The 23,905-nt window shown below is 48.5% G+C and overlaps 1 protein-coding gene across 1 annotated transcript in view; it reads left to right on the top strand.

Annotated features, from left to right (window-relative positions):
• The window catches only part of TBX5 (T-box transcription factor 5), a 48,989-nt gene that overhangs the window by 1,419 nt on the left and 23,665 nt on the right, over positions 1-23,905 (top strand). The window contains exons 2-6 of the mRNA XM_081538304.1: positions 1,248-1,342; positions 3,470-3,589; positions 4,436-4,583; positions 8,383-8,535; positions 17,017-17,108. Coding sequence (XP_081394430.1) covers positions 1,248-1,342; positions 3,470-3,589; positions 4,436-4,583; positions 8,383-8,535; positions 17,017-17,108 — 608 coding nt within the window. The remainder of the gene's footprint in view (positions 1-1,247; positions 1,343-3,469; positions 3,590-4,435; positions 4,584-8,382; positions 8,536-17,016; positions 17,109-23,905) is intronic.

Genomic DNA, 23,905 nt, shown 5'->3' with positions numbered 1-23,905 from the left:
CCAGCCCCGCGCGCCGCACCGTTTGTCTGGCGTCCGGGGCCTGGAGAACTGGCGCGGCCCCGGCCGGCGGCGGGGAGCGCGCGGGCCTGAGCCGGGAGGGCGCGGGGAGCAGCGGGCTCGCCTGGCTGAAAGCTGGGCCCCAGCCGAGGGTGAAGCCTCGCCTCTCGGTCTGCGCCCTTCACCCGGGCGCCCTGGGCGCTCAAGGCGTCCTCTGTAGACCTTGACGATTTTTAAATAGGGTGTCAGAGGGCTGGAAGTAGGTGTCTTGACCTGGAGAGATACGTGCACGTCGCTGAAACCCTTCTCTGGGATTTCGATGGCCTTCCTGGCTTTTCCATCTCCTCTCTCCTCTGCCCTTCCCATCTCAGGAATATGCCCCTATATTTGTAGCGCGGCAGTGGGCACGCATTTTCACAAACTTAAGAGGTTTTCTTCCAGGAAAAAACAAATCTACCTATTAGACGTTTCCAAGTTATTGCAAAATGAAGACATATATATAAATATATATATATATGCATAAGTTTTGTAAAACTTGTAGTTGATATCAAGAATGTTAAATCACTGTGCCTATAATCAAAACAGCTTGAAGTGAATGAAGCTGAATGGGAGGAGGGCCTAGGAGGCATATTCATATAGATATTTGAGATTTGATAATTAAGTTTTGTTTGGGACTGTGGTAACCTATTATAATATATAAACATTAAAAAATTTTAAATTTCACCTATGTCTATATATGCACCGCCATGGGGAGATTAAACATGGCACATACACAGTGTTCGCACATCTGTATGTTTTTGTGTGGACATCTGGGTGCCTACATTGGAATATCCTGAGTGAGTTTTTCGAGATTGAGGCTTTTTTTTTCTTCTTTTCTTTTTTAGCTGCCTCTTGGCTAAAATGTGATTGGTCATTTTTTTTTTCCCCTCAGCCCCATCCTCCTCATGCACATTCTGGAATGCCCTGATGGTTGGGGGGTTTTCCTCTAGCCTTATGTTGGTGGCATTAGAAGGAGACGGCTCTGCACCATGGGGTTAAGACCTTCCCCGACAGAGCACACACACACAAATTCCTGGGCAGGGGCTGCTCCAGAGCCCAGAGAGTGCAGGGTGCTGGGGGCAGTGGTTCAGCCTATGAGCCCACTGGCTTGAAGGGGAAGGAGGCGAACACTCTGTGTTTTCAGGGAGTGTGGGGAGGAAAGGCTCAGTGTCTCCAGGCCTTCTCTGTGTGACTTTTCTCTCCTCCTATAGGGCATGGAAGGGATCAAGGTGTTTCTCCATGAAAGAGAACTGTGGCTGAAATTCCACGAAGTGGGCACAGAAATGATCATAACCAAGGCTGGCAGGTGAGATGGTCTCCTCTGTGGAGGAGGCACAGGGAATTTATGGTAGAGATGAAGAAAGGTGTGGGACATCAGAAAAAGGAGAGAATAGAAACAGGAGAAACAGAGATGGGATATTAATATATTTTGTTTGACTCTATTGTGGTTAAAGAGGCATGGTGAATTCCTCCAGGGATCACCAGCAGTGTAAGGGAAATAAAATACCTAAAAGATTTGATTCTTAAAACTGGGCATTTCTTCCACCTCCTATATAAGAAGACCCAGAGCTTGGGAGGCCATGCTCTCTGGATGGATCAGTAATGAGAGAAAGAGAGATGAGATGGGAGAGCCCACGGGAGAACAGAGAGGTGCCCAGACACACAAAGATGAGAGGGGGGCTTTGGGTTTCATGGGATCTCAGGCTTGATTCCTCGCCCAGACCCTCCTTCCCATTCTCCCTGGCCTTGGAGCGGTTCCAGGGTCGCACCCTATCGCCAAACCTCGGAATCGTTGAGTGTGTTCGCTACCTCTTTCATTGTTTATAGAAAGCAGGCGAAGCCTTTGAAACTGAACCGGGGCTCGGCCGGGCTCTATATACAGACACCGATAAACACGGCAGTTTCGTCAAGACACTCACCCCCAGAGTTCCTCTTAAAAGCTCGCAGAGTTTTAGCTAGAAATGCGAGACTTCGGGGGGAGGGGGTAGGAGGGTCGTGCCGCCCGGTGTCCCAGCGTGTGGGTGCGCCCGGGCGCGGGGACCGCCCCGCTACATCCCTAGCAATGCTGGCCTGGCCCTCCGCGTCCCTAAGGGGCGGAAAGCCCCCGGCCTGCGCGGAGCAGGCGTGTGAAGCCGAGCAGCCGGTAGGCCCAAGCCACAGAGTGTGTGAAAGGGGCGGATGGAGCTGCCTCTCCAGACGCCCACCGCTTCTCCAGCCCAAGCCCCCTGCAATAAACTGACAACAGTGACATTTATTATTATTTGAAATTAAACAATGCCTGCTCCCCCGCTCGGCCCCAGTGAACTAGGAGGCGCGTTCTGTTTATACCAAAGAACTCAAGTCCTCTTCCCATTCCGCCGCCGAGGAAGGAAAGAGCGGCCGGGGCCTCTTTTCCCCCTCCCCAGCCTGAGCAGACGGGATTTAACTATAAAAGGCCTGCGAAGCCTTCTGCGCCTCCGCCTCCAGGCGCGCTCCCTCGGGCAGATAAACACGGCGAGGCGAGGCTCCAAGGCCCGAGGGAGAGGGCTCCCTCACCCCTTCCCGCTGTCCCTGGGCGAGCCAGGCTCCAGCCACTGGTCCTTCCGTCCCGATCGGCCTTGGGAAGGCTTTCGGGGCGGCCTCCATCAGAGGCGGGATGGAGACCGGAGAGTGCGCCTGGGCGTGGAGAGGGCGCAGACACGGCGCACGCGGGGCCGCGGAACCTCCTTCCAGCCACCCGATCTCGCGCAGCCATCAGTTTCTTGCAAAACCAAATTTCTTTGCAGAGGGCCAGAACATTTAGACTCTCCAGGTTAGAGTGCCGGCGCCTTGGAGTGGTGGTGAAGCATTTTTGAATGAATTCCTGCCCGAGATTTGTGTCAGAGGTCACGCGCCGAGCCATACCCTGGGGGGCAGAGGACTGCAGCCAGGACGCACCTTGTGCGGGCACCCACGCGCGGGCAGTCCCAGGGCGCACCCACCTGGGTGCTTATGTGACGCACAGCTCTGCGCAGAGCGGCCAAAAACACCTGGCTGGGCGAAGCAGGGCACTTTTTTCGCCCTTAAACCTAATAAGCAATTTTCCTGCCCCCGAATAAAAAAGTAGGTGTCTGGTTCTGAAAGGAGCATTTAGCAAGAATCGAAATGCGGGGTCCCTTTCTGGCCCTCTTTGACACCAGTCCCTAGAAGCTCTCCCTTCCAGAATTCCATTTCCTCCGGTAGATAGGTGTAGTGTCCCAGCCTGCTTGCTCAGCTCCGGACCTTTCTCCTCCCCATAACTTGGAGGGAAACCTGGCCTGGATCTTGGCAAGTGCGGAGCAGGGGCCACCTTATCTCCTCCACGTTTCTTAAAAGATGCGTGGATTCTTTTCATAAAGATTTGTGGATGCGATCTTCAGAATATTTGCATTAATTCCCTGCCTCTGTCTCTCTGCCTCCGCCCCATCTCTTCTAGGCGTATGTTTCCCAGTTACAAAGTGAAGGTGACCGGCCTGAATCCCAAAACGAAGTATATTCTTCTCATGGACATCGTTCCCGCGGACGACCACAGATACAAGTTCGCAGATAATAAATGGTAGGCAACACAGTGGCCGCGTGGGGAGGGAGGGATGGACCGTGCAAACCCAACTTCCCTCTCCCCACCGAACCAATAAACATTGTTTTGAGCTCCTACTGTGTGCTAGAGGTTTTTGCTGCCCACGGCTCTGCATCCTCCTGACCTCCCCTGAGAAAAAGAAAGAGCAGCCAGTAGCTCCCATTTTATAGATGGGAAAACTGAGGCTCAGAGGAAGTAAAGTGCCAATGTCTGTTGCTGGACCGGAGGGTTTGGTTTGTGGATCTTTACACAGGGTATTGTTCCCAAGCCTTGGAGCTATTTCTGGGGGGCATAAACCATTAACAGTTATTTTTTTTATGAGTTACCTGCTTTGAACATGCCTGTTTTATGAAACTGCAAAATCGGTCCGGGGTATTTGAGTTAAACAGGCGGTAAAGGAGAGGTTCATTCTTTGGGTACTTTGCTCTCCCGGCCGCCAAGAGTGCAGAGGCTTGAAGACGAAGCCCCTTTGGAAAGACCGCAAGGATTTTTTTTTCCCGAGACTTTTTTGCACATCCAAGCTTTCCAGAATGCTCCAGTTGTTCGTGGGCAGAGAGACGCTGCGAGATGGAGGCCTTGGTGCTGGGGAAGGAATTAGGTGGAAGGCGAAGGAGCCAGTCAGTTGGTGGAGTGTGGGGCGGGAACACTCACCTGGACACCGGCTCTAGGCTTTCTGGGCATCTGGCATTGTAGGTGCCCGAGCAAGACCTGAGGGTCAGGCCATTTCCAGATCTGTCTCGCATTCAGCAGCCGTCGCCCGGCTCGTGAAGCAGCCGGCACCGCGGTGCGCTAAGTCTAGGCGGGTGGCGCCTCTCCTTGGTCTAGGTCTGTGACTGGCAAAGCGGAACCCGCCATGCCGGGCCGCCTCTACGTGCACCCAGACTCGCCGGCCACGGGGGCGCATTGGATGCGGCAGCTCGTCTCCTTCCAGAAACTCAAGCTCACCAACAACCACCTGGACCCATTTGGGCATGTGAGTACCTCCTGCGGTCCTTTCTTGTATCAGCAGGTCCACACCTCTCTTTCTCACCTCCCCCTCCTCTCCCTCTTTTCCAGAACTTTCTCTCTCTTCTTGGCTCCTTGTGCCCACCCAGGCTTCTTTCTTTGCTCCATTTCAACCACCCTATCCTCTTTCTCCCTCTACCTCTTTGACCTGGCCTTCTTTCTCTTCCCTTTCCTTTTCTCTTATTTCTCACACCTTCTGATTCTTCCTGGCTTTCTCCACCTCTCTCCTGCTCAGACATCTGCCCCTGCAGTCTTTCCTGTTGTCCATTAATCCACGCTCTGGAGTGTGTCTTTCCCGGCTGGCTGGTGATTGAGCCCCTCGGTTCTCCCGGCCTGGGGCTCACCTTGCATCTCTGATGCCAGCATCCAGCCCATCTGCTTTTGCTGAGGGACGGGGGTTGTGGGGTGACTAAAGCTGTTCATTCGGGGCCTGGAATTCCTGTTTGTTCAGCCCCATCTGTGATTAGGGTCTGGGGCAGTCCTGCAGAAAACATAGGCCCTCTAGCTAGGTGAGTACTCAGCACAGATCACAAAGGCTGGACCACAGTGGGGGCCTTATACCTTACCTTTTGTTGTTGTTGTTTAGACGCTAAGTTGTGTCCAGCTCTTTGCGAGCCCACGGACTGGGCTCGCCAGGCTCCTCTATCCATGGGATTTCCCAGGCAAGAATACTGGAGTGGGTTGCCATTTCCTTCTGCAGCGGATATTCCCAGCCCAGGGATGGGACCAACATCTCCTGAACTGGCTGGTGGATTCTTTACCACTGAGCCACCAAGGAAGCCCATGCCTTACCTACCTCCTTCCAAATCCTCTTATCATCGAGATGTTCTAGCTGAAAGGGAGACCCTAGGCTCTCTGCTTCCTCTTTTACAGATGGGGAGACCAACCCTCCAGAGGCGAATTCTGGTACCCAAGTCCCTTTGAGCTTGACAAACGAACTGTTTGTTCCAATTTCCAGCTTTTCCTTCTCCTCTCACCATGCCCAGAGTGGGTGAGCCCAGATCAGGCTCTTACACCTGGAATCTGGATTGACCCTAAGAGACAGGGGCCGGGGGAACCCCCTGAAACTACAAGATATTGCTCGTGTAATCCCCTGCCCTCCAAGAGAATGTGTAGCTCCTAGCAGATTCTCTATAGGATATCATTCTCTCTTCCCCCAAAGAAAAACCAACAGAATATGGATTTGGGGGGAAACGTCCCTAAATCTCTTCGTTGGACATGATCACCAGGACAGAACACAGTCTCTGAATTCAAAGTTCAGAACCTTTAGTTTGCTGATTCCACCAAACAAGTGCGCTGATCCATCTCAGAGCATTTGACCCTCAGAGCAGCTTAGAGAGGAGGATGGAAATACAGTATTTATAATTGGGAGCTCTCTGGAAGGAAGATGACCTGCCTGAGGTCACACAGCTTGTATTTGGGAATGAGGATGTGAGGCTAGGTCTAATTCCAGAAGCAATCGGGGTCCTGCCACTCCATCTGTTTAGAGAGAAGATCAACAAACACATGGTCCGCAGTTTGGGGACATGAGGGGCCTGGGTGCAGATGCATTTGATCAGGAGGGAGGAGGGTTTGTGGAGGTTCAAATGAAAAATCAGGTTTCTGAGGCCTTAGGGCTGATGCCCTGAGCCCACAGGGTCCAGTGGTGGAAGGGGACCACAGGTTCTTCACTGATGGCTTCAGTGCCGCCCTACACGTGGTTGGTGTGAGGCCGGACTGGCCGCTAGGGCAGAGCAGAGAAAGGAAGAAGGCTCATTCCCTTTCTATGCTGTAGGAAGCGATCACCAAGGGGCAAAGGGGGATATTTTCTGGGCAAAATACTGGGGCCTCCTTTGCGTTTAAACCGGGTATTTTGCCGGCAGGGTCCAGCTAGTGGTGCATCCAAGCCAGGTGTACTCCAGCTTGCCTGGGTGTTGGCGCGTGGACGGTTAGGTTTAGGAAAGCGTGCTGAAGCGAGGCTTTAGGTTAAGCGACGGAGAGAGGGGAGACCATTTTGTAAAGGACCTGCCTGCATCTTCCCGGGACCGCATCCTTCTGGAGGCTAGGAGCCCTTGGTGGGAGCCTCCGTGGATCCTTGGTCTGGGCTCCTTAGCTTTCCCTCTGCGGCCCCGGGTGTGCCTTTGGGGTCGCGCTGGGGTAGACCCCTAGGGAAGGCGCGCGCACAGCCCCGCGCCCGAGCCCTGGGCGCCGGTGCGCGTTGCAGGTCTTTTCGAGCCCGCGGAGGAGCGGCTCGGGACTCTCCAGCAGCCACGCATTCCCATCCTAAACTCCGGACTCGGAATCCAAAGCCGCTGTAATGAAATTAAGGGCCATTAGATCGCCCTCGCGCTGATGTCTCCACACTGTCCCCGGCCGTCAAAGCAATTTGGCTAAGCCGGGACGATGGCCGCGCCGGCCAGGAGCTGTGGCGGCCCGCGGGGCCCCGCTGAGTCTCTCTGTCGCCACGCCGCCCGGGCCGGCGTCGCTATCGGCCGGGGAGGCGGCCGGAGATTAGAGCCGCGCGGCCCGGGGTTCGGGGAGCAGCGGGGTCCCGAGCTTTTTGCGCCCCTCCCCCGGCCGGGTCGGGCCGCGCTCCCCTCCCCCTCCTCCAGGCGGGTCTCAAGGGTTGGCCCAAGCACCCTGCCCCAGGGTCATCCATGCAAATAATCAAAGACACTGAGACTCCCTCTGCCGCTCAGTGTCGCGATCCTGGGGGAAAACCAGGCCAGATTTTTCAGCGCAGAAAACGCGGCGGTTAGCCCATTCGGTGGGTATAGCTCTAGAACGTTTTGACAAACATTAGCGATACCAACCTCCCGGCAGCTGCAAACTGCAAGGCGTCAACCAGACAACAAATTTGGTTTTATTAGTAAGGATGCTCGTCTTCTCTGGTTGGTTCTGCTCCAGAGAGAGAGAGTGGTGCCTGCAGACCCCTCTTGGTATTCACTCTGGTGGTTGTAATCATAGTACAGCGACAGCAGGGAGATCCCACTGGTCCCTGAGACCCCCTCCCCAGACATGGAGAAGGTAGAACAGAAGGAGAAAAATATTGCCCGCAAAGCAAAATGCCCCAAATCTGTTTGGGGCCAAGTCTGGAGATAATTTCAGTGGTGGATCCTGAAATGTTGTAAAATTGGAGAAAGGGACTCTTGAGGGCACCCAGGCCCCTGTTTGATGTTAGGGGGACTCTTCCTCCTCCCATCTCTCACCCTCCCCCACCACTTTCCTCTGTTCTTCATTGACTCCCCTTTGCACATTTTCCAAACAAAGGACCGAGCCGGTGATTTTTCCTGCAGTTCTGCAAATGCTTGGTCTCTTCTGCATCTCTGAACGTTTTTTTGGGGGTGGGGAGAAGGGGTGGTTATTTGTATGTATGTTTATTAGTTTGTTTCTGCACTCCTTTCATTCCAAAATTGCTGCCCAGACTTCCTTGGGGGCACCAATTCCCCAAACTTGCTTCACTTGAATGGGGGGGGGGGAGGGAAGTGCCCTATGCAGAGAGTTAATTTATTAAGCAAACTTTATTAAGAATTCTGATTTACTACCCCGTGTGCTTTTGGTAGATTCCTGGAATATTACCGTGGCTTTTTCAGATGGAAATTGTCATTTTTGAAATGTTTCTTTTTAATGAAATCACTGGCTTCTTTTCAAAAACAGGAGGGAAAAAAAATCAGACCTTTTTTTGAGAGTCTATATAAGGAATGTAATTTTGGGGTGGAGAGTGGGGTTTTATGGAAACAAAGGGGGTTTGATTTTTCTTACCATCTCATTTTCTTTATTATTTTTAGATTATTCTAAATTCCATGCACAAATACCAGCCAAGATTACACATCGTGAAAGCGGACGAAAATAATGGATTTGGCTCAAAAAACACCGCGTTCTGTACCCACGTCTTTCCGGAGACGGCGTTTATTGCGGTGACTTCCTACCAGAACCACAAGGTAAGCCCAGGACCCAGGAACCAGCAGGCCTGGGGTCACCTGCTTGTTTGCATGAATCCACAGGGGGCTTCTGCTAAAACCTTAAGCTATCTGGGCACCTTCATTCCACCGTACAGTGGGCACCAACTTCTGTCCAGGGAGCTGAGGCAGGAACAGAGCTGAAGCCTAAGGATCGCAGCTGTTTGTACTGTATTCACAGGCTTGGCATGAAAGTCATACCCCCACACACTAGATGGAAATTGTCAAACCATAGCTGACCACCTGGTATCAATACTTATTCTCAAATGCAACAAGAAGTCATCCCCCTGCAGTGGTGGAAAGATCAGTGAAAAGAAAGGTCCCTGCATTGACGGGCTCAGTGCTCTTGGGTGGGGAATGGAACCTGGTGCCACCCTGCCCGGGGCCACATTTTCTTTGGGGGGTCGGTCTCCTTTCCTTCTCTAGTCCTGCCTATTGGATGCATTTCACCTCCCATCAGGGCAGGTGGCTGAGTTTCTGGAAACCTTGAGCTTGGACCTTCCCAGATGGTTTCTTAATTGTTGCAGTAATGACAGACCCCAAAGTACATACCCAAGCAAGACTGTCATTGCTAAAACAAAAGCAAAAACTGAGCAACTTGTGTCACCAGCTGCCTGAATCGAAGCTCTGGGGACTTAAATAAGATCCTGCCAAGACACAGCCTGGTGAGGGGAGACGTGCACAAGGCCAGCTCATTGTTTGGTGGCTGCAGTGTTGTGTAGAGGTGGGATGTCGCAGATGGGTTGTGTCACCATCAGACCCCCAGGCTGTTTGAAATTCAGGCCCCAGTTTGGTCCTTCAAAGCTTGACAGTGATACTAGAATAAGATGCCTCCCTAAATGCAGGTCGGAGGATAGATGTCTTCTTGCTCGGGAGAAAGGGCTCATCTTGACTTGTCATGGTTCTTGTCGGTTCTTTAGAAACCCAAGTGCCCATGGATTCATTTTATTGGCATGGGCAGGGCAGGACTGAATGATTCCTAAACCTCATTATGGAAAGATCTGGAAGCAGGAAAGGCAAGATATAGGGGCTGGGGAGGCATCGCTGCTCCCCTCTGGGGTGGTAGGCTCTTAGGAATATTGTGAAGTGATTTGGGGTTAGGGGCTGTGGGAGGGGAAAGTGGTGGGGGGGTCCACATGAGATCATTGAGGGAGGTCATGTGGATGACACAGGGCGCTCGGGTGCCCTCCCCCTCTACAGCTCCCATCCCTCCCCCACCTGCAAGAGAAAAGTGGGGTGAGGGGAGGCTGCAGAGGCTGTGGAGCCAGGCTGGAGAGGCCAGGTTAGAGTGAGAGATGGGCTTAGCGCCCTAAAGCCTCCAGTCACCCCTTGAAGGTCATTTCATGCAGGCTGTGTGTCGGCTAATCCCCACCCCCAAGGAAGCCAGGGCAGTTACGAAATGCTGTGGGTAATCTCCAAATTCATATTGTCAGTGACCAAGCCAAGCTGTGATGGATGGTCCCTTGCAGGCCACATGGCCTGTTTGGGATCCCAGGCCTTGAGCGAGCTTCCTTTCAGCAGAAAACGCATTCCCTCCTACCCCATAAGTGCGATTACTTTTTAAAGGAAAAGAAGGACTTTTTATTATTTTTTTAAAATTTCTTCCCACTTTAACAAATAAGAGAAAAAAAATGGTAGGGTCAAGTGCCCTGAAAGTTGCTATGCTGTTTCAGGCTAATTTGAGTCTGGCTGCTAGAAACCTGTTTCCTCTATGGCTGCTGTAAACCTATGTTTAACTTTGTGGTAACGGCTACAGGGGAAAAAAATGGAAAAAATAGCAACCAGAACGCTCACTTTCCCATATGTGTGTGTGTGTATATATATATGTGTATGTGCTTAGAGCTTCCTAGTCTTGACACAGGGTCCAAAAATAGGTCGAATCTTTTTTTTTCCTGCCAGGAAAACCCAGGTTCATCCAGAGAGAGGGGACAGGAAGTGATAGACATATGAAAGTGGCCTGGTAAAGAAACACATGAGTGTTCAGGTCCTTTGGGGGAAATCCCCAAGCTTTATATATTAATAGTAAAGATCTTAGGGGTTCCTCAGGAGTGGGTAGATTTGGGGGACCACACAGTCTTTCTCTGTTTATAGCTTTGTTGAGGCATAACTGTCATATGATAAACCACACTATTTGAAGTATTCAATTAGCTGTTTGACATATGTGTATATCTATGAAACTACCACTGTAGTTACTTGTGAACACACTCAACACCCCCTAGATTTTATTTTATTTAAAGGTCTTCTTCAATGCATATATTTGGTCATCTGTGTATATGGAGTGCCTGTCCAATGGGGTGTATACATGTAAGTTTTGAACACAATCTAGGAGACTGTGTATCTAAATGCTCTCCGGTCCCAAAACATGAGTTTCCAAAGATACACTTGAATATATGTGAGTTTTGGGGTTTTTTTTGCTTGTTTTTTTCTTCCAGTTTTATTGGGGTGTAATTGACACACGTACTGTATGCGTTTCAGGTATACAGCATCACACTTTGACTTAATGTCATGAAATAAGGACCATGATCAGTTGAGTAATGAATATAGGTGTATTTGAGGATCACACAGAAATTACTGATTTTCTTCATTGGTTGAGCCAAGGAGCCAGGCTGAGCTGTACATACAGGGTTTTTTTTTTTTTTTTTTTTTTAAGCCAGCCTGGCATCCATAAGAAGGATTTCAAGGACTGAAGGAGATGACTTTCAAGCACTCTCTCCCACATGAGGTTTTCCCCACTTTTTAGTTATCAAGTACCAAAAACACCTATTTTTCTTTGTCAGGAGGAAGTCTAAAGCAGTGTATTTTTCCAGTCGCATTCAGGCCCCTGCAGACATTCCCCACGTGGATATATGATGTGTGACTTAAATAAGCGGGGCAGTTGGGTTGACTGTGATTTGTGGACTCTGTTTTGTTACTTTATTGTCTCACCTGGATGGGGTGTTGAGACTCTTGGCTTTGTGGGTAAAAGCCACCTGGGCTGTTCCTCATCCTCGTGTAAGTGTTAGCGTCACAGTCTGGCGGTAGATGCTTGGGTTCAAATCTATCTGATTTGGGCAAATTATTTAACTCAGTTTTCCCCATCTGTAAAATGGGAATAAGAAGAGGTTTTTATTTTATTTATTAATTTTTTTGTTATTATCATGGTGGGGATTAAAATAAGCTAATCTGTGAAACGTGTAATCATGCAGAGCCTGGGTACAGAATCAGCAGAGGTTATTAGTGATGAGTCATGATCGACTTCATAACTGATCAGTTAACAGGGCAACTCCATCCAAAACACAGGTTCTGAAAAACTCTTTGCCTATCCTATTTTAGAATCTGCAAAGCTGAGATTTTTAAATAAGCTCTTATTACTGTGGTTGAAACACGACTACAACTACTTTGTGGTCTAATTGGTTCATTCCCTGATCGTTCTGTCAGTCCAAGGACAGTTTGCCTGGCGTTATGCTTTGGAAAGAAAAGCAGTCTATGTGATTGAATTGCCAGGACAATTTGGGAAAATGTGGTTGTTCAATCGCAAAGTCCTGTCCAACTCTTTGTGACCCCAAGGACTGCAGCATGCCAGGCTTCTCTGTCCTTCACTAGCCCCTGGAGTTTGCTCAAATTCATGTCCATCGAGTCAGTTGGAAAAATGCGAGCCACCAAGTTTTGGCCCAAAGGGCTTAGTGCCTCCAGGCTGATCTTTGCATGCCGGTACCAGGTGGAGGCAGGTATGTGGCAGGCTTCATTTCTTACACTGCCATCACACACCTGTATACCGTGGGGTTCCTAATGACACGACGTATTTCCTGAGCCCAGCTGTGATCGCAAGCTGGATTTGGGGGTTATTTCCCCAGATGGTTGACAGCTTGAAAAAGATATTTAAACACTCGAATCTTCCCCAGTGAAGCTCACTCTGTGAAACAGGTTTTTGTAAGGTTTGCGCCACAGTTGTCAGCAGCTCCCAGGGCAATCCCTAGAAATATTTAGGTGTTAAAAAAAAGGTCACATGGGCATTTCATTTCCCCGCTTAGGCAACAATGGCTTTGTATGCAAGCGTGTCTCTCCCTTCAATATTAACTTACCTTGCCATTAAAAGGCATTTTCCTCCTGTTTAAATCATTGTGTGTGGAGCCTGTATTTATGAGGTATGAGCTCTCTGGTCGGGACCAGGAAATGAACCCCTAATAGAGAGACATAATTAAGATTTTTGGCCCTCGCGAGGGTTTTTTTTTTTTCTTTCCCAAAAGCGAGAATTCACAACAATTATTCTCATTAATTTTTACAACCTCTGTCTCAGTGATTGGACCTGGCATTTATATTTGTTTTTCTCCCGATCGGGCCCCTCCCCCGGATATCCGGTTTTATGCTGATTTTGGAGGGAGTACATTTGTATGACGCATGGAAGTCAATTTCAGTGGAGCTTTTGGGTAGAACTCAGACATCCAGGTGTATGGGTTTGTGTGCCCGTGAGTGACTAGCTCCACATTAGGAAGAGAATGTCATAGACAGGGTTATGGCAAATGAGGGGACTGGTATGAAATAAGATAGACATTTTCACCAGCCCCTAAGCTTACATGTTAAGATTTCTCAGGGGTAATTCTTACGACCATAGCCATCTAACCTCAAATCTACAGAGCAAGGTAGGTAGGTAAGACCCACACATCTCAGTGTGTATCTCGCCAATGATGTGCATCCCCTGACATCATGTTTTTGGGAGGTATGGTATAAGAACAAGAATTAGGCAGTAGTTATTCTGTTTGAGGTGCAAGGGATTTCACAGACAGGGTTATGGTAAATGAGAGGACTCATATGAAATAAGATAGGCATTTTCACTTTCACCTAAGCTTACTTCAAGCAGAAGTTTTTTTTGAGCAAAAGATTTTTGCTGATAAAATACCAAAACCCACCCTTTCCTTTTTTTGCTCTGGGTAATTTTTTGTGTGTTTCTGAGCTCTTGGTGGAATAGCGATGTCATGGAATAGGCATTAATTCAGTCCAGTTGCCCCACCCCTATTGTCTTATTGTCCTCGGTATTTTCAGGGGCTGGCTTCTGTCTCTGGATGGGTGGGTGAGGGGCATAGAAATCGGGATAAGGATTCCCTCCACCCTTTTTAAAAATGATCTAATTTTTACTCAACACTTTGAGAATCTCTCCCTCCCACCCCTCACCATTAAAAATGCTTTATGGTTTTATGGTTGCATTTTGCTGTCATAAAACTGGTGTGAGAAAGAAAGCCCCGCTGGGTGATGGGGCTGAGTTGAGGAGTGCACATGTTCAAGACTGTTATCCAGAGAGACTTTGTATTTAAAAAAAAAATTTTTTTATTGAGGTAAAGTTGATTTACAGTGTTGTGCCAGTCTCTTCTGTTTTCCAGAGAGGTTTTACAGATGTTTCTCATACTCTGAAGAGTCGATTTGAAGTCAGAAAGTTACAAGAATGGGTTACCAGGTTAAAAAAAAAAAAAGGAAGAAGGGAATGTGTATACGTAGACATGCCCATGCGTAGTTTAAAAGTTTTAAAGTTGATTTTATTTTTTTGGAACAGTTTCAGGTTCGTAGTAAAGTTGAGTGGGAAGCAGAGTCTTGTATAACCTCTGTCTGCTTCCCCCCAACATGTACAACCTCCCCTACTAACAGCATCACCCCCACCCCCACCCCCAGAATGGGACATATGATACCGCTGATGAACCTGCATTGGCATATCATCACCCAGAGTCTGTAGTTTGCCTTAGAGAGTTCACTCTTGGTGTTGTAGACTGTGGGTTTTTGTTTTTGTTTTTTTTGGTTGTGCCATGCAACTCATGGGATCTTACTTCCCTAACCAGGGATCAAACCTGTGTCCCCTGCAGTGGAAGCTCTCAAGTCCTAACCACTGGACCACCAGGGAATTCTCCAGATTCTGTGGGTTTAGACAAATGTGTAATGACACGTCTTCACCGTGATGTATCCCACAGAAATCATTTCATTGCCCTAAAATTCCTCTGTGCTTCTCTTGTTCATTTTTCCCTTCCTCCTAACCCCTGGCAACTGCTACTCTTTTTGCTGTTTCCCTAGTTTTGCCTTTTCCAAAATGTCATACGGTTGGAATCACATAACATTTTAAAAATGTTAAGTTTATATATATTTTTATTGTGAGCACACAGACTCATATATAGTAATTTTATATTCATGACAGAGTCCTGGGGTTAGAAGGAAATGCGATGAGACCATGTCTAGCAGAAAACAGAACGTTCTTGCCCCCAAATGGACAAATCTGTACATTCATTAATTATGCCTCGTTTCTCAAAGCAACTTCCTGGTTTCTCGAAGTCTGTAAATATGCTACTGGGAGTAGAAAAGACGGCTCTGTGCAGATCTGAAGATGATGGAACCATCGGAAAAAAATCTGTTCTTGTTCTAACTCGGAGAAGGAAGTGGCACCCCACTCGAGTACTCTTGCTTGGAAAATCCCATGGACGGAGGAGCCTGGTAGGCTGCAGTCCATGGGGTCGCAAAGAGTAGGACACAACTGAGCGACTTCACTTTCACTTTTCACTCTCATGCATTGGAGAAGGAAATGGCAACCCACTCCAGTGTGTTCTTGCCTGGAGAATCCCAGGGACGGCGGAGCCTGGTGGGCTGCCGTCTATGGGGTCGCACAGAGTCGGACACGACTGAAGTGACTTAGCAGCAGCAGCAGCAGCAGCAGCATCTACTAGAGAAAGGGAGACTTACTTCCCTACCGGTTTATGTTAAATACTTCTCTAAAAGGGTCGAATTTTCCCTTGCAACAAAGGGAAGGCTGGCCTTCGGTTTGGAACTTTCTAGGGGTACCAGTAGAGAGAATTTGATACACTTGTTATCTTTTTATTGACTTGTGAATGTTTCCACTTTGACATATAGAGAAGTGATATAGTATATTTATAAAACAGATTTAAATAAAAAGTGGTTTGATTTTGGGCATGTACACACTAGTCTATTTAAAATGGATAACAACAAGGACACAGGGAACTCTGCTCAATGCTATATGGCAGCCTGGATGTAAGGGGAGCTTGGGGGAGAATGGATACATGTATATTGTATGGCTGAGTCCCTTCTCTGGTCACCCGAAACTATCACAACATTGTTAATTGGCTATACTCAATACAAAATAAAAAGTTTTAAAATAAGAGAATCATTAAGAAGCCAGTAGAGGAGGAAAAATGAAATAATACAAATACATACAATCAATGCAAGTAAGACCAAAAATATGAAAGAATAAATAAAAAACAGTAAAAACAGAACATAATTATGACTAACTTAAATTCTAATCAGTAATTATAATTCAGTAGTTAAATTGAAAATAAACAAAATCCTGGGCTTCCCTGGTGGCTCAGTGGTAAAGAATCCACCTGTCAATGCAAGAGATGTGGGTTTGATCCCTGGAGAAGGAAGTGACAACCCACTCCAGTATTCTTGCCTGGGAAAATCCCGTGGACAGAGGAGCCTGGTGGGCTACAGTCCATGGGGTTGCAAAAGAGTCAGACACGACTTAGTGACTAAACAACAACAAATAAAATACTAAGAAGTAAAAAAAAAGTGGTTTGATTTAATAAAAATATTAAGCAGATTAGTAGACCAAGGCTATATAGGTATAATAATGATGATGAAGTGATTTTTGAATGACCTCTGATGAACACTGCCTTGGTGTCTGTAAAGTGATCTGTTATATAAAAATTCAATTCACACACAGTTTTTGGGACATACTTCTGGCAAACTTCGTAGGGATGTACTCTTTTACCTAGATCTTCTACTGTACACTCACGCTAACAGAATATGTTGATAGTTTCAAGAATATGTATTGATGAAAAAGACCCCGTTCTATTCCCGAGTTTTGTACATTGCAACAAAAATTTCCCAGAAGAGGATTCTTTCTTCCTTATATAATTAAAGAGGTTTGGAGCTGTTACGTAGCTCTCATAAATATTATAATTCTATATGTTGGTCTTTATTTAATTAGACACCCTCCTTTTCACTGGAGCTAGCAAACTCTGTGAAAACTATGAAATGAATGTGAAATGAGGCATAGTAGAATTTCAAGAGCAGTAATCAAGTCCTTCCCAATGGAGATTGCCACGCTGCAGGAAACTGACATTGTGTCAACATGGTACAATTTTCCAAGGGGGTGGAAGACCAAGTGTTGAGGCCTGCACTGTGTTTGAAACACAAAATGCTATAATTGAGACAAAAACGCCAGTCTGGCTGGAATGATGCAGGGTGTGACTCCAATTAATGGGCAAACTGAAACCAGGTTTTTTTTGCCCGCTTTTAAAGACAATCTGATCTAGGACATTTTTCAGAGCCTCCTTTTGAATGCAGTGGTGGGTCCTGCTGACGTGACAGGCTCAATTTGCTTCTTTGGGTTGCCAGAGACTGTGTTTCCGTGACACTTATCATTAGCCGGGTCCCCAGGTGGTTTTATGGCAACCAAGTGAACACGGAACTCTCTCTCTCTGCTTCCTACAGATCACCCAATTAAAGATTGAGAATAATCCCTTCGCCAAAGGATTCCGGGGCAGCGATGACATGGAGCTACACAGAATGTCGAGAATGCAAAGGTAAGAAAGTAGGATCCTCGGCTCCCTGCTCTCTGCATCCCTTGCCCCTCAATAGTCCAGGTGAGCCAGCAGCCCCAGAAGACCAGGCACAGAGAAATGGGGCCCTGTTGCCATCGAAAGAAATGAGAAAGAGCCTCTGGAATCCCACTTTCTGATAACCCTTCATGTGCACAAGTGCATGCTAAGTCTCTTCACTGTTGCCCACTGGGCTTCTCTGTCCATGGGATTCTCCAGGCAAGAATTCTGGCGTGGGTTGCCATGCCCTCCTCCAAGGGATCTTCCTGACCCAGGGGTTGAACCTGTGTCTCCTGCGGCTTCTGCGTTGCAGGCAGGATTTTTACGGCGTAAACCAAACCCTCCATATGGTTTCCTCTATCAGACACTTCGGAGCGTGTAGATTTGGGGAAGACTGTGTATGAGGGAACTTGACCATCTCCATCTGCCCAGGGAGCAAAAGCTACAATTTTCTCCTCTTTCTCTGCTGTCTTCCTCTCTAGTGAAGTCCTCTCTCTCTTTCTTCCCATAAGTCACAGCCGATGAATGATTTTCTTTTGGCAACAGCTCTTGGTAAATGAAAGGGGAGTTAATGGCTTGATTTCCGTGGGGTGATATACAAACTTGACACCACGTGGTCTCCCAGGCATGGGGCTGGGGTGGTGGATTAGAAGCTGGTGATAAAAACTGCTCGGTCTTTTTACATATCCTGTGGTCTTGGTCGCTGATATGATGAATAGAAGGGGCTGTGGCAAATGGACATAGTGGGAATTTGGTCTGATTTGAAAGGATTGTACAAGCGTTGCCAATTTTGTCAAATATTCTCTTGGTAGAGTTCCAAAATAACTTACCATATGGCAAGAGAATTTGAAATACATCTTGATCCTTTTGACCAAGAAATGTTTTTTTTTCTTCCCATTTTGGTGGGTTTAGCATTTCAAAATAAAATGAGGTCATTTAGGAAGCTTATCCTTATCCTTTCTGGAAAACCTGAAAAGGGAGAGTTGGGCAGAGGGACACATGTACTCATTCAAAGGAGGACAAGAGACCCAAGAAGAAGAGGGAGAAAAAGGTCCCACAGCTTTGTGGTTTCAACGTTGGGTTTAGAAATAACATGCTGTAGAAATCTTTTTCAGATAGTGGGCTTAGCAGATCTAACTTCGCATGTTTTAAAAAATAAATATGCCATTATCTTCAGGTGGAACTGGTACACCAGACTCATATGAATTCCTGCATTCGTAACTGGTTTCCTTCATGATGGTGGACTTGTAAGATGCTTTGAAGTGAAGTTGCTCAGTCGTGTCCGACTCTTTGCAACCCCATGGACTGTAGCCTGCTAGGCTCCTCCAGCCACGGGATTTTCCAGGCAAGAATACTGGAGTGGGTTGCCATTTCCCCTTCTCCAGGGGATCTTCCCAACCCAGGGATTGAACCCTGGTCCCCTGCACCGTAGGGAGACTCTTTACCGTCTGAGCCACCAGGGAAGCATAAGATGCTTTATGTGGTGAAAATAACCAAGTCCTTAAATTATTATTTGGAAACATTTTTGGCTTTACGTGTCTTCATTTGGAAGTTGGAGTTGAATTTAGCCTGTGGTCAGTGGAAAAGTTGATAACAAACATCACTTGAAGGTGAAAGAGGCCAAACTGCTTTCAGCTGTAGGCTCAAGGAGCCACGTGTTTGCTTCTGTGGTGTCTAAACCCCATCCTGTCCTTATGGTCATCTTGTCATCATGGCAGCTTAGCCACTGATGGACAGTCTCATCTTGGTCATCCTGCAGGTAGGGGTTCAGGCTGTGCAGCTGGGGACTGAAGGGCTTTTTCCATCCCCTACTTCTTCTCTCTTTTCCACCAGATCCAGGGCAGGTGGGATTATGGGTTTAAGGTATTACAAGTAGCCCCCTCAATCTTACCCAGTCACCTGGTCTCGGAGATGCTACCTTTTTATCGTGTCTCACAATTCACCTCCTTTCTCCATCTAGGCTGCCTTTCCACCAGCAGCCTTACCTGCCACAGCTTCCTAACCCCTTTAGGCCTGACATCAGCTCTGTTCCCCTCCCAGACATGTTCCAGGCAGCTGCCAAAGACATCTTGTCCCTGTGCTTAGTCGCTCAGTCGTGTCCAACTCTTTGTGACCCCGTGGACTCTAGCCCGCCAGGCTCCTGTGTCCATGGAATTTTCCAGGCAAGAATACTAGAGTGGGTTGTCATTTCCTTCTCCAAGGGATCTTCCCGACCCAGGAATTGGAACTGGGGTCTCCTGCATTGCAGGTGGATTCTTTACCAGCTGAGCTACCAGGGAAGCCCAAAGACATCTTTGTACAGCACAAATAAGACACGTTTCTTCACAGCCTCAAACACTCGATTGCCCTCCGTGTCAGGTCCAGAGGCCTTGGTGTGTTTGACCACGCCCTTCCTATCCAGCCTGGCCACGCCCCCTAGCTTTGTTCCTCACCCGAGTCCCCTCTCCCTTTCAATCAGGCTGAAGGAGTGGCTCCAAATCTGTCTTCTCTCCATTGTTTTTGGCCCCATGAACACCACTGTTGGTCTAACTAAGCTCCATTTTTTCCCCCTCCCCTTCCATCTCCTGCCCATCACTAAAGCCTCCTTGTACTATTTCTCCTTGTAGCTGTTCCTTCCTCCAGGGAGCTGCTTCTGGCCACAGACTGCCTGATCGGGTGTGTCTATTCCTAGGAGCCCTCACTGCTTTTCTGTGTCAGGCTGAGGCCCCACACTTTGGAAGCTGGTTGGACAGATGATGGGCATGGAAGCAGAGACAGAGGGGATGGACAGGTGTTTGAGAGCTCGCATGTCAGCAATCCTGGAATCTCTTCCTACAGCTCTGAACCACGTGTCTGGTGAGCTATTTAGGCAGAGGACTCTGCTTAGGTCTGAACTGTCTGCCCTAACTACTCCCTAGGGTTATTGCACATTGGCTGTGGGCTTCTTCCCACCTAGGCACCTGGAGATGGAAGGAAGGAAAGGTAATTGGTCCTCAGTAGGGGTCAGCGATTGACATGTTGCATTGAAACTCTCAGCCTCACAGCCACGTGTGTCTTTGTGGCCACATGAGGAGTTGCATTGGGAAACAAAGAGGGTTGGACTGACCACTCTCCAGGCTGGGAGAGTGGACAGGGTCATCCACCCAGTTCTCTGGAGCTGTACCCTGGCAGGGAGAAGGAACAAAGCAGAGGGGCTCCAATAGGCTTTGGAGTCAGACAAACCTGGGTTCAGTCCTTGCTCTGTGTGTATCAGCAGGTGACCTTGGGCAAGTGATGTTACTGCAGGGAGCCTCAGTATCTTCATCTGTAAAATGGGCATAAATAAAGATAGCTTCCCCTTTCGGGGGTTCTTGTAAGAACTATATGTGAGAATGCCTGAAGGGTGCTTGGTTCCTAATCCATGCTCCAAAATATGATCTGAGTTGGGGAGAACTCCTCATTACTCCTAGTTTTGCCCTTGTTCAGAATTGAGTCTGGGCTGTGGTCCCAACTCCCAGGTCACAGTTGGTAGTGACAAGTGGGGAAGATGGCTCTCCGGAGACGGCTCTGATAACAGCCTGGCTGGAACGGCGGGCTCACTGTTGATCTTGTAATCCTGTTTCCTGTCCCCCACACACCCGGTGACAGCTGGCTCAGGCAGCAAAGCAGGAGGAATGAAATTTCCTCTAATTGCAACAATCGGAACGGAGGGAGGGAGAGGGGTGGGGTGATGGAGGGCTGAACCTTAACTCTGCCATGATCCCACATAAATAACTTTTGGATTAGCTTGGCAAATGTCTGGGCACGTACCCTCCTCCCCTCTCTTCACGCAGAAGTCTGTGTTTGGAACGTGCGGAGGGTATCTTAGTTATTTTCCAACGTTTATGTATGGTTTCTAGTTACAGAAGCGATAACTGCTTATTCTGAAAATGGGAGAGCGAAGGGAAAGCAGGAAGAAGAAAATAAAATCATTTTGCAAATCCTGTCCCTAGCAGACTGATTAAAATATGTGCCAAGGTTATTTGGAAAGGTTAATCTGTGGCTTAAAAACATCTTATCCTAAAAAACCAATATTTCCCAAATTGCAGTGCCCCCTCCCCTGGCGACAAATGAGATGACTTTAGAGCGTGCCCACAGATACCAGGCACATCAGGCTGATTTCATAGACAATATTGTTTAGAATAAGACTAAGTTCTCTTTGATTTACTTATTTCTTTGGCTGTGCTACACTGCATTTGGGATCTTAGTTTCATGACCAGGGATCCGAACTCATGCCCACAAAACACAGAATCTTAATCCCTGGACCACCTGGGAAGTCCCCAAGACTAAGTTTGAAGGAAGGAAGGGAAGAAGGAAAAGAAAGGAGGAGGAAAGGAGAAGGAAAAGTGAGCTAAGGCTGGTTATTTAGGGAAAATATTCTTTTCGACTCCATGGACTGTGACCCACCGGGCTCCTCTGCCCACGGAATTTTCCAGGCAAGAATACTGGAGTGGGTTGCCATTTCCTTCTCGAGGGTATCTTCCCACTAACTAAATAGCAGAAGAGCTGGTATGAAGATTTGGCCAACATCGTCAAGGTGATATGCGAATCACAGAAATTTGGGAGATGCACCTAAATGCTCACCCTAATGAGAAAGCGTGGGTACTTCACTGTCAAAGCTGAATGGAACTTCCTGGGAGTCAAAGGTCCCGTGGGGCCAAGGACAGGGCCACTGAGTGTGGGGAGGTGCTTTTATCGAGAGGATGGGAATCAGGTTTTGTGGGATGAATGGGATTTTTTCTTTTAGCTAACTCTTGTTTTTTAGTTTTTTTAACTCTATTTTATTTTCGGCTGTGTCAGGTCTTAGTTGCTGCACACAAGATCTTCATTGTGGCGTGCAGGCTTCCCTCTAGTTGAGGTGCTCGGGCTTAGTTGCTCCAAGGCATGTGGGGATCTTAGTTCCTCTCCCAGGAACCAAACCCACGTCTCCTGCATTGGAAGGTGGATTCTTAACCACTGGACCACCAGGGGACTCCCTGAGGGTTTTTGTTTTTTTTTTTGGCTGGGCTGAGTGGCTTGTGGGATCTTAGTTCCCCTAGCAGGGATTGAACCCATGTCTCCTGCATTGGAAAGTGGATTCTAAACCAGTGGACCACCAGAGAAGTCCCAGTGAATGGGATTTGAATCTGTTGAGAGGAAGGGCTTTCTGGGTTGGATCGGAGGAGTGCGCAGGGATCCACCTGTTTTGGGCTCTGGAGGAAGTGTCAGACTAGAGAGCTCTGAAAGCCAGCTGCCATGGCGCTGTGTCAGGGAACACTGTCCCTAGAAGCATGGGATTCTAGAGGTAGAAGGGACCCCGGGAGGCGGCATCTGGTTTATCCTTCCCACTTTTGCAGAAAAGAAAAGTGCAGCCCAGAGACTCATTTATTTATTCAGTTTTTGATCTGTTGCTTTTTTCTTCAGCAGACACCCATTCTTTCAGGGCTTACTCTGTGCCGGGTCCTGAGGATGCAAAGGTGAATCCATGCACCGAGGGGCAGGGTTCAGCGATGCTAAAGCGGGCTGTGGAGCTGGGGTCCTGGCTAGCACACCCATGAGCCCTGGGGCTCCCCTAGCTCCTCATCTGTAGAAGGAAGATAATTATAGCACCGACCTCTGGGGCTGTTGCATGGATGAGGTGAGGTAATATGGGTGTCCTAATTACGATTGCTATGCGATGAATGACTCCACTCCTAAATTTCCCATCTATCGGCTGCGAAACCCTGGGCCCTGAGCTGGTTCATCATCGCTGCATGAGACTCTGAATCCAGGACAGCCAGAGCTCCAGCACTTTGCTTCCAACACCTCTGTGCCCATGCAAGGGGGAGGACATACAAGCAGCCTCAGTTTACCATGAGGAGCTCAGAGACCATCACAGTGCTCTGGATTTTGTCCACTTACCAACCTATTCCCGCTCAGGAATGCTCCCTAAATGCTGCTTAGGGTGGAAAAGCCAGGCATCACTTGCTGTCACTGTGCACAAGAAGCTGGAAATCCCCAGGGAGGCACTTGGGTTTAGCTCAAGGTTTGGGGCTTGGGAAGGATGCCTCTGGGCAGGTGTTGATTGGTGTCAGGTTTTGGTGGGGACGGCTGCAGGTATCTGACGGCCAGACAAGGCTGGGTGTCCAAGATGACGCACCCCCATGACTGCAGCTGACACTGGCTTTTGGCTGGGAGCCCGTCTGGGTGGTCCCCTGGAGCGTGTGCATGTGGCCTGTCCAACATGGACTCCCTTCACGATGGTGGGCTGTCCTTGGAGAACCTTGGGAGGGCCTTTGCTCACTAGACCTTGGGAGCCTGTAGCATCTCTTCTGCTACTTGCTGTTGGTTGAACAAGACTCACTAATGGACTCAGATTCTGGGAGAGCCAGGGATCCTCCCTCTAGACAGAGGGAAGTTGGAGAATGTGCCTGGGTGATTTAACACTGCCCCAGCTTGCCCAGGAGCGCCTGGCACCGTCCCTGGGCTGGAGTGACCCTGGATCATGTTAGGTGTTGAGATGGGATCCATCCCCTCTTGAAGTCTGAGGCCAGGGCGATACCCAGTTAAGGTGCAGGTGCCTGGCAGTGAGCTCAGTGTCTTCAGGATGGAAGGAATCGCCTGTCTGCCCCAGCAGGCTACCCCTGGTCTTTCTGGAAAGACAAACCCTGCAATAGGAGCAGGCAGCAGCAAAGTGCTTCCTTGGGCACTTCTTGCTTCAATTCACACAGTGCGGCTGTGAGTCAGGCCTGGCCTTTCTGGTGTACAAGCATTTGTGGCTCACGATGGGGAGGCTGGCAGAGCCTAGCGGTGGTGGCTTCAGAGCT

This window comes from Giraffa tippelskirchi, chromosome 11 (genome assembly GCF_054371585.1).
Source record: "Giraffa tippelskirchi isolate mGirTip1 chromosome 11, T2T-mGirTip1v1.2.pri, whole genome shotgun sequence".
Lineage (NCBI taxonomy): Eukaryota > Metazoa > Chordata > Mammalia > Artiodactyla > Giraffidae > Giraffa > Giraffa tippelskirchi.
The sequence above is the reverse complement of the archived record's forward strand: the minus strand, read 5'-3'. Positions and strand labels throughout refer to the sequence as shown.